Source organism: Eptatretus burgeri, chromosome 12 (genome assembly GCF_056783735.1).
Source record: "Eptatretus burgeri isolate ZD-2024b chromosome 12, Ebu_testis_v1, whole genome shotgun sequence".
Classification (NCBI taxonomy): Eukaryota; Metazoa; Chordata; class Myxini; order Myxiniformes; family Myxinidae; genus Eptatretus; species Eptatretus burgeri.
Window position 1 is genome coordinate 16,996,242 of NC_140972.1, and position 10,642 is coordinate 17,006,883.

At 43.2% G+C, this 10,642-nt stretch overlaps 2 protein-coding genes across 12 annotated transcripts in view; one reads left to right on the forward strand and one right to left on the reverse strand.

Annotated features, from left to right (window-relative positions):
* LOC147015168 (uncharacterized) overlaps positions 1-10,642 on the forward strand; it is a 126,892-nt gene that overhangs the window by 97,411 nt on the left and 18,839 nt on the right. For 3 of the 5 annotated variants that reach the window (XM_085849699.1, XM_085849700.1, XM_085849701.1), the window contains exon 2: positions 68-240. In XM_085849699.1, coding sequence (XP_085705825.1) covers positions 68-240 — 173 coding nt within the window. Of the gene's footprint in view, positions 1-67; positions 3,571-10,642 lie in introns of those variants that run through there. The other 2 variants (XM_085849698.1, XR_015050226.1) reach the window with 2 other exon arrangements.
* Positions 1-10,642, reverse strand: part of SMC5 (structural maintenance of chromosomes 5) — a 166,685-nt gene that overhangs the window by 91,236 nt on the left and 64,807 nt on the right. For all 7 annotated transcript variants that reach the window (XM_085849690.1, XM_085849692.1, XM_085849693.1 and 4 more), the window contains one exon: positions 3,564-3,686. In XM_085849690.1, coding sequence (XP_085705816.1) covers positions 3,564-3,686 — 123 coding nt within the window. The remainder of the gene's footprint in view (positions 1-3,563; positions 3,687-10,642) is intronic.

The window sequence follows — 10,642 nt, forward strand, 5'->3', positions numbered from 1 at the left end:
CAAAAGTGAAAAACACGTTTTTGTATTTTTTTTTACAAATTAATTTTCGTCCTTTTTTCGCCCGCAGCCTGATGGAGTACTTTACGTCTGCAGCCTGATGAAATACTGCTCTCTCCTCTGGGCTGGTGCTCCTGCCTATCACCTTTCTCAGCTTCACACTGTAGAAACCAAGGAATTTAGGATCATTGGTATCTCCCGCAATGAGGCTGAGTCTTTGGGCCTCTCACTCTCTCATTGCAGGTAGGTCGGTGGTCTTTCTGTCTTCTACCATCTCCTCTCTGGTCTTACACACCCCTCTGCTCTGTCTGCGATATCCCCCCCCCATCCCCCCATATTTCCGCAGGGGGCTCAAGGTCCACCAGCAACCCACTTCTGGTAAAACTACGAAAATCACGAATCACTGCTCACCTTCACTCTTTCATTCCTCTTTTTCCCCGCGTTTGGAAAAAATTCCCACTCTCTTCATTCCCATTCTTCCTTCCAGGCCTTCAAAACAGCTGTTCACCACCACTTCTTATCATCCCCCATCCAAATCCTTGATGTTTTCTACCCCCGATAATCCACCCAAGCCCACCTCCTTCAAATTCCCTGCTTTTCTTCCTGAAAGTCCCTGTAATGTCCATCTTCTATTCCCCATGTTCCCCGTCCCATCCCTCTTCCTTCCACAGATGTCCGAATGTCTCTGTTCCCCACTATTTTGTCCTTCCCACTCCCTCCCCTCCTGTCTCATGCCCCCCTTGATGTGCGTTGTGTGTTAGCTCTCATACGAGCCTCGACAAGGTATACAAAAAAAACCCTTTAGAACAGTGGTTCTTAACCTTTTTACCACCACGCCTCCTCTAGTATTTGGTCCTTGCTTCCACGCCCCCCCACCCCCCCCCCTCATCTTCAATCAAATGATTAAAAAATCCCTCCTGAATTAAAAGGAAAAACTGAAAAAGTGTGTTTTAGTCTTTTTATTGAACAAATAATTCTGTAGAAGCAACACTCATGTACACAGCATATTTAATGAGATACTTGACATTGCTTCTTAGCTACCAGATCTTGAATGCATGATCGGATGCCAGAGAGCACAACGCAAGTACCCTTCAACGTTCAGCTTGTTTCTGGACTTGGTCTTGACAGCAACAAGTGTGGAAATGCAGCTTCACAAAGATACGTTGATCCAAACATTGTCAGAATCCGAAGAGCTTGATGTGAGATCAAAGGGTAAACAGGAAGGTACGTGACCCAGAACGTCTCTAGATCCAGTTTTTTGAAGTCTTCTTCAGCCGAGGAGTTGAACTTTAACCCAAGAAACTCCTCTTACACAGCGACCTCACAATGAAATGGGTTCCTAATGAATTTCCAGGCTTCATGCTTCTCATCTATATCTGGAAAGTATCTGATGAATTCTGCTCTCAATTCAGTCAGCTGAGTAATTATTTGTTTCTTTATCTCAGTATCAAGGTAACTGTGAATGACAGCAGAATCCAAGTTAGCCAAACTGACTGTATTTCCATCCTGAATTCGACATTTCCAGAGGTCGAGTTTGGCAATGAAGGCTTGAATGACATCATGGTGCATGATTATGTTGATGTTTTTCCCTTGGAGTTTGAGGTTGATGGCATTTCGCACTTCAAAGATGTCCACCAGGTAAGCTAGAGATAGCAAAAATCCTTCAGACTGGAACTTGTCATGGAGATCTGCTTTCTGCTGCAAATCTAGAAATGTTGCCACTTCTTGTCGTAGTCCATAAAGCCGTCCAAGCATGTTTCCCTTCGAAAGCCATCATACGTTTGTGTGGAAAAGCAAGGCTTGATGTTCAGAATCCATATTCACACACAGCTGTTTGAAGAGACGACTGTTTAAGGCTCCAGCTTTGATGAAGTTGACTCCCTTGATAGCCAGGTTCATGATGTCCCTCATTTCAGTAGGTAGCGTTCTGGATGCTAAGGCTTCACGATGAAGGATGCAGTGCGTACCTGTAGCAGATGGACTTTTTTCTTTCACTCTTGTTATGAAACCGGATTGCAAACCAAGCATGGCAGGAGCTCCATCAGTACACACCCCTACCAGCGAGTCCCACAAAAGTTGATTTTCCTGGAAGAAGTTTGATACCACTTGAAAAATATCTGTTGCTGTTGTATAACTTTTCATGGGATGGAAGAAGAGCATTTCCTCTTTTACACTATTGCCTGACACGAAACTAGCATACATCAGTAGCTGAGAACACTGAGCAACATTAGTCGTTTCGTCTAACTGGATGGCAAATGCAGGAGCTCTTACTTAGTCGAGAACTTGATCTTTGATGTCTTGAGACATTTCATCGATCCTTCCCTTGACGGCATCGTTTGATAGAGAGATTTGGGAAAGCTTGTTTGCACTATCCTTCCCCAGAATGAGCCCTGCTGCACGCAGTACACTTGGTTTTATGAGTCTCTCTGATGTTGTGGCTCTTTTTGCTCTTTGCAATCAACATGGCGATCTCATAAGAAACCTCAACAACCTTTAAAGTCTGTTGCCGAAATGCTCCTCTGCTGTCTATCTTAGCTTGCTTCAAGGACTGCCTTTTTGTTTCAAAGAATGCCTTGGGTTTGGCAGCTAGAGCAGGATGCATTGTCTTCAAGTGGCATTCCAAGCGTGTGGGCCGCATGCCATCATTGCTCAGAGTGTTGTAGCATATTGTGTAATGGGGTACCTCTGTGTCACCCTTTTGGAGGGACACAAATCCAAATCGAATATATTTATCAAGATACTTCTGCTTTTTTGCACTCATTGCGTATGATTTAGTTTGAAATGGGTACTGCAAGTCTGTGAAAAAAAAATTTCGTTAATATTAAAATTAGAATAAAATATAAACTTTAATATTAAATTTACGTAAATGTTAGATTTTAAAATTAATTTTAATACAGAAAATAGTCGGCCTCGTAGCGAATAGAAAACGAAAATTATTAAAGGCGATACTTTTGGGTTTTTTTGTGTTCATCACGATATTATGCAAACACTTGTTAAGAGAATTCCAAAAATAATTCGGGAAATTCCTACTTTTTTCCTCTGGGCTCTGTAAATTACTCACGCCCCCAGGTTAGGAGCCAATGCTTTAGAATGAAACATGACACATCATGTGACATGCAGTCTTCAGTCACGTGACCCTCTGTGTGCAGGAACAAAACTGCACCGGTCAACTTTTGTTTACGAATATTGTTTGGGCTGCTACATAAGGCACGATGGTTATAATGAACCCCCGCTTAGTTGCGATGATATGACATTCACAGCACATTTTAATCAATACATATTTACCCTATTTAACAACCCACATTGCTGGATAACTTGGGTATCATGATCACTTTATCCCAGCAAGTTGAATGGAATTACAAGGCCCTACATTTGAAAATCATGAAACACAAATGAGATTGTCAAAATTATCAAAAATGCATGTTGATTAATTGCCTTCAAGTTATTTATTAGCATTTTATTTATATGAAGCCACATATTAACATTAGTCAATTCTCAGCAACATCAATTTGTTCTTGTTCTTTTTATCAGGTTTATACAAAATTGTTTATTATTTTTAAACATACATGAAGCATAGCCTTTGATAAGTCACTCAAGGTGCAGCAACACAATTTGCGAAAGACCTCCAAAATCTCCTTCCCTTCCTTACGAGTAGATGACATATGCATCTTCAAAGCATCATATTCTTCCTGTGTACAAAAGAGGCAACACATTTAAAATGAATAAGTACGATAAAACACAAAACAGCAGGTTAAAATCAGTTTCTAATAGGGAATTAGCCAGCAGAGCCAGAGCTGGAACAACAAAAGAACACTTGGACAAAACATTGGATCATCAAGGTGGTGACAGTGGCATTTTTGATCCAAAAGTGTTACATTTTGCTTAAAAATAAATAAATAATAAAACGCCAAAAATAAAATGAGAGAAAATTCGAAGTAATCAATCGCAAAAGAGAAAAAGTCATCATGAAGCTTGAGAACACAGAAGGAAGCATCAACAACAGCATGTCGAAGGAGAGGCAAACAAAGCCGATCAGTTGGCGCACTGTAATATCATTACAAACAAGAAGTGAATACTTCGATATCGCACGGCTGGGGGCAGTAAAAGTCGAGGTTAAGAATGATGAAACAATTTTGCAGTTATAACATTTAAATGTAGACACGGTGAATTAGCATGCATGATGGGAAGAGTTGTGACGTTGGACAAATTTCTATTTATAGCCTCAGATCAAAGGGACATACGTGGCCATAAGTGTGACAGAAGACACAGGACAGAATAGCCAATTATATAACAGCACGATGTCGCCGCGCTGTAATTACTTGTTACCATCAATTTGAGTAAATAGTTATAAATTACCAAGGTTTTCCCTTATATCATTACGATCTTATAATGTTGGTGCACTGTGTGTGCACAGCCAAGGAATTATAATCCTGAAACATTGAGGCACTGGACATCACAACCCGAGGGATGTACACAGCGAGGACAGTGCTTCATCGTTTTAGGATTATATATAATCGGTCTTTTGTGTGTTATTTAATATAACTGTATGTTTGATTGAAAGTTGCATCAGAGCCCTCTAGTTATATAATAAATTTGATTTTTTGGGGGGTTGTCAGTAACATTGTAGGTGTGGAAATGGAGTGATATATAGTTATTCATCATATGTTACCACATATCCATATTTTAAGTGTTTCCAGTTTTCTAAGTCAAGTCAATCGTTTTGTAATTAGGACACGTGACTGGGCAGAAAGATCATATTATAAAGAAAATGACTTGGGGGTTAATTAGTAAATTATTTCATAGTCAATATGAGAAAATAAGGTGTCGCGTAATATCCGGATTAGCACTGCCAGGAGTGGATTACAGAGAGAACCATGTCCTCCATATCAGCCATTGTCCATCTTCTTCTTCCTCCTTCATTCCATGTATTTATTCCCACAACCGCATAGTCACCCACAATGGTGGCGGAAGAAAGCTCAGCCTGGGTCATGTCATCATGGAGGAGTCACGTGGCCATCAGTGTGGCAAGTAGAAAGGCTGGTGACGTCATAACCCCAAGGAATATGTGCAAGCAGGGCTTTAAGTGCAGCTTTTTTTAGCAGGGTTGCTGGCTGCGGGAGGAGAGTGAGAGGCGTACCGGTGTGTGCGACCTCAGAGAGACAGGCGAGTGACACCCAAAGAAGAGTGATGCAGAGGAGCTGGCGAGATGCCTGGTAGTCATGGAACGCCAATGGCGACAACTCGTGCTGAAACCAAAAGTGAGCACAAACGACTACACTGAGCTCGTCTGGTCGTTCCTGCCTCGTCCTGACATACCATCCCAATGCTTTCGAGGAGACTACATTCCACCTCCCTAAACCACATTTTCTTTTCTTTCTTTGTCCCTTACGTCTTGTGTCTCCGAATGAATCTCTCTCTGATAAGATTAGTAGTAAGGGAGGTGTTGAGCAATCTTTGTTGAGGTAATAAGCACTCGGCCAGTTCCTGTATTACCATTTCTTTGAATGCCTCTTTGTTGTGAATCCCTTTGAATTATTATGATTAAATTCCCATTATTTTAATCCCTGGTTGTTGTTGATTTGGGCCATGATTGGCACCTCCTGTGGGATAAATTATACATTGAAAACATAAGTGCGTCACAATTTTGGCACGCAAATCCAAATTAAACTAGAAGGGCCATGCAATGCCTGATCAAGTAGAATATATTGGGGGCAATAATTTTTTTGAAATATCATGCTCTATATTGTTTTTGGCACCATCTCTCAATGGTGAAGAATCACTTTTAAAATTCTGGTAGCCGGATCCGGTTCCGGATGTTCACCAAAATCGAATTAGTTTGCCCTTGTCACACATCCTAACTGCCAACCAAATTTCATCCAAATCCGTGCACAACTTTTTGAGATATCCTGCAAACAAACAAATAGACAGACAGACAGGGGTGAAAACATAACCTCCTTCCACCTTTGGTGGTGGAGGTAGTCTATCGAACTGGTGTCACGGCTATTAAATATTTCCTGCTTCCTGCTTCTGCACAGAATTTTTCCTCCTGCTCGGGCATTCTGCGGAGTTTACCCTGAGGGAGACTGGTGCCATTACAATGTTCCCTTGCCATACTGTATCTCATGTTAGTTACCTGGGGTGAATTGTTTTCCGCAAAACAGGACAAGTTGACATGTTATGAAATTGCTCTCCTGTATGAGCTGGAGCCTATGAGCTGCTTCATACCTCTCTTTCCAGGAAGCTGTAAAATATAAAGATCTCAAGACCATTGGCATATCCTACAAAGAAACTGAAGCACAAAGTCTGCTCCTGTTCAATTACATACAGATAAGTCAGTGGCCTTGCCAATCCAAACCCAATAATTAACCCTTCCCAATCCAAACTCTCTTCCTCAGAGGTTACTATCAGTATGTAATTCCTCTCTACTCATTTTTCATCATTGTTTGTTAAGTCCATCTGTTTTAGTTTTATATTTGTATACAATGTCGAGGTACGTATGAGAGCGAACACACAACGCACAGGAGGGGGGGGGGAGGGGGACATGAGAAAAGAGGGAATGTGGGAACAGAGACATTAGGAGATCTGTGGAAGAGAGAGGAATGGGGTGGGGAACACGGGGTATACAAGATGGACATTACAGGGACTTTCAGTTCCAGTTCAGGAAGGAAAGCAGGGAATTTGAAGGAGGTGGGTTTGGGGTGGATCAACGGGGGTAGAAAAGATTGAGGTTTTAGATGGGGGACCATAAGAGGTGGTGGTGAACAACTGATTTAAAGGCCTGGAGGGTAGAATGGGATTGAACAGAGTGAGGGAGTTTATTCCAAAGGCAGAAAAAAGAGGAACGCAAGAGTGAAGGTGAGCAGTGATTCATGATTTTGCTAGTTTTACCAGAAGGGCGTTGTTGGCTGACCTTGAGCGCCCTGCGGAAATATAGTAGGGACATATCGCAGACAGAGCAGGGGGGAGCGAGACCGGAGACGAGACGGTAGAAGACAGAAAGACCACCAATCTGCCTGTGGTGAGAGAGAGTGAGAGGCCCAAAGACTGAGCCTCACTGCAGGAGATACCAATGATCCTAAATGCCTTGGTTTCCACAGCGTGAAGCCGAGAAAAGTGAGAGGCAGGAGCACCAGCCAAAGGGGAGAGCAGTACTCCATCAGGCTGCAGACGAAAGCTTTGAATGTGGTCAGGAGCTCAGGTTGGCCGAGGAAGGACTTTGCATGACGGAGGATTCCCAGTCGGCGACTGGCTTTGGAGGCCAAGTTGGAAATGTGGCTTTCCCAGGAAAGATCATGGCAGATAGCGAGACCCAGAAGCTTGAATGAAAGGACTTCTTCCAGAGGATTGTTGAGAAAGTAGATGGGGGGTGGGGGGAGGGGGGGTTCTAAACGGTCCTTTTGGAGAGACATAGTGAGAGTGTGAGATTTGTCCGGATTGAAACACATGTTCCACGTGTTGGACCAGTTTGTGATTTTATCCAAATCTGCAGAGAGCGAAGAAGCTGTGACTAACCAGTCTGAGGGATGACAGATGGTATGGCAGAGGGTGGAGCCATGAGCAAAGAGATAAAGAGGATTTTCCAAAGAATCGTAGAGATCATTGATGAAAACCAGAAAAAGAACAGGGTCCAGAACGCTGCCTTGAGGAACTCGAGCCTGGACAGGAAGAGGGGATGAGAGGACTCCATTTAGGGCCACACATTGGCTGCGACAGGAGAGGAAGTCTGCGAGTGACGAGTGGAGATTGCTTTGGATACCATAAGAAAATAGTTTGGTGAGCAGGGCAGGGTGCCAGAGCATGTCAAAAGCATGCGATATGTCTTGGGATATGGCTCTGATTTCATCTCCGGCATTTTGGGAGAGCAGAGGCAGCATATCCAGGGTAGAGTGACCTGGTCTGAAACCAAAATGATGATCAGAAATCAAGCCATTGGAGAAGAGGAAGGATTTGATGTCTGAAGCGATGATGCATTCCAGAACCTTGCTGATGATTGGGAGAAGGCTGATTGGTCTGTAGTTGCAGGGATCCGTTTTTGCACCTTTTTCTGCAGGGCGTTAATGTTTTCTGATCTCCAAGCAGATGACATTGAGCAAATGAGAGGGTGAATAGAACAGATAGAGGGTGAGCAAGAGCAGCGGAGCAGCTTTTTAGGACACGTGGGCTGATGCCGTCTGGCCCGGTTGCAGAATCTGAGTCGAGGTTTGACAGCAAGCTCTCCACTTTGTCAGAACAAAAGGACACAGAGTCGAGGGACAATGGGTGTGACTGGGTAAGGTGGATACAGAAAGCTATGAGATTCGGACACAAGCTGTCCTCCTGTCTACGTGTTGCCTTCCATCCCTCCATCACATTACTTTCCTGCTCTTCCATGAAGCTTGACTGTGAACAAACATTTTTTTCTTTTAATCGAGTTTCTTCTGTGGTTTGTGTCTGTGGTGTTGAAACTGTTTATTCATGATGACAACAAAATTGTACATCACAGAAACATCTCGATCTGTAGGCAAGAGCTTGAACCTGACAACTGATACTTTCAGCCAGATTCAAACATAATAACAGAACCATAATGGGTTGCAAGTAGTTTAATGACAAGAATAGCAAGATCAGTTACATTATCAGCTTCTTCTTTCGTATGTCAGCTTGGCTGCCCGGTAGCTATCATTTTGTTGGGGCGCGACTATGACGCTGATGCTATGCCCCTATAACAGTGCACTGGTACTCATTTCGCCAACCTCGGAAGGATGACAGGCTGAATCAACCACACCTGGTGTTAATTCAGCGGCCAATGGGGCTCAAACTCAGGACCCGAAGATCCCAAGCCAGCCAACACCAGGCTTACAATATCAGCTGAAATACCTGTAATAACTTTCTATGTCAGAGAACGAATACTGTATCGTATTTAAGTCCTTGAATGGCCATTCCAAAATAGTCGATTTTGAAACACATTTTAATGCCTGTCATGATACATTTTGATATTGCAATACTGCAATAATTGGGTAACAGCATCCTGGTAAAGTGAATCTTTTGAGTCAAGGTTTCCTCCACCTCCTCCTCCTCCTCCACAATGACGCAAATCACACCATACTACAAGAAAACTGCACATTTACCCAGTTACACAAGGATTATACCCAATTGCACATGAACACAAAAATACAATAAAATCCAAATTTGTAATGTTCATGAGAGCAGGAGTTTTTTCTTTGTTTTTTTTTTGTAAAACGGATATCCACTTTCTTGGGGAGGGAAATATGGTATCAATTTCCCAACCCTCCGGCAAGGGTCAGTGGTTTTAAACCACCTGCATTTTGCCGTGTACAGGTGAAAATCTCAAGTCATCTCCCTACCCTCGTGGAGGTTGGAGTGTGGTTCGGAGATACGTTTCATGCTCATGACCTATATTCAGACATTTATATAAAACTAGCAAATACAACTCATCACTTTGCTGACAGAAATATTAAGTGAGGGGAGGAAGAGGGGGAGAAGGATAGAGGAGTGAGGGGAGGGAGAGATAGAGAGGAGTGAGAGGAGGGAGAGATAGAGAGGAGGGAGGGGAGGGAGAGAGAGGAGGAAGGAAGGAGGGAAGAGGTAGGAGGAGGGAGGGAAGAGGTAGGAGGGAGGGAGGGAAGAGGTAGGAGGGAGGGAAGAGGTAGGAGGAGGGAGGGGAGGGAAGAGGTAGGAGGAGGGAGGGGAGGGAAGAGGTAGGAGGGGCAGAAGAGGAGGGAGGTGGAGAATAGAAGAAAGAGGAGAAAGAAGAAAGAGAGATTGGCAAAAGAAAGAAGGGGGAGAGAGGAGGGAGGAGGGAGGGAGAAAGGGAGGGGAGAGAGGAGGGAGGGAGATAGAGAGAGAAGAGAGAGGGAAGAGGGAGCTCGGAGGGGTGAGGAATGGGGGAGCTCGGAAGGGTGGTGAAGAGCGAGAAAAGGGGGGTGGGGGGAGTGACGCCTCACCAAATGTCGCTATACACTCTGGGAAAGGGAGAGTAAGAGAAAGGAGGATGGGGGAGAGAGGAGAGGTGGGGATTCAAGGAGGGTGGCCAAGGTAGGGGGGAGTAAGGAATTCTGAAAGGAAAAAAAAATTGAGTTGAAATTTTTCAAACCTACTTTACTCAGCGGTTGCTTCACTCGCCCTAATCCTCCCGTAATGGAAATCATTCGTTCTTTCTTTTAATTCAATCTTTAATTTAATTTGTTTTGCCTTTGTAACTCCAGATATTCCCCACAGAGAAACCAGGCATGGCTGCCTTCATGTCGATCCTGCTGGTTAAGTATTTTTGTTGCACTGAATTAAGATAATTCTGTTGTACTCAGTGAAACCAGCTCAATGAAGCTGGTTAATTTTGGCACATTGCTAAATTTTTGTTCACTCAATATAATTCTCCAAACAGTAGAAAAAGATAAGTTTAATGCTTTGGAAATTTCACATTTTCTTGTGTGTATATATGGAGGAGGGGGGGGGACCATAGCCTTGATTGCTTAAAGTAAATACGAACATCAGCTTAGTTGCAAGAATCGTTATTTCTTTAAATTATCAGATTTCACTCCATATTTCGACACTTATTTCGTTTTGACGATATCCGATCCTTAAAGCCGAAATCATATTTCGATGATATACTTTAACTAGTCCATGAGAGTAGATCGTGGAAAATCATATC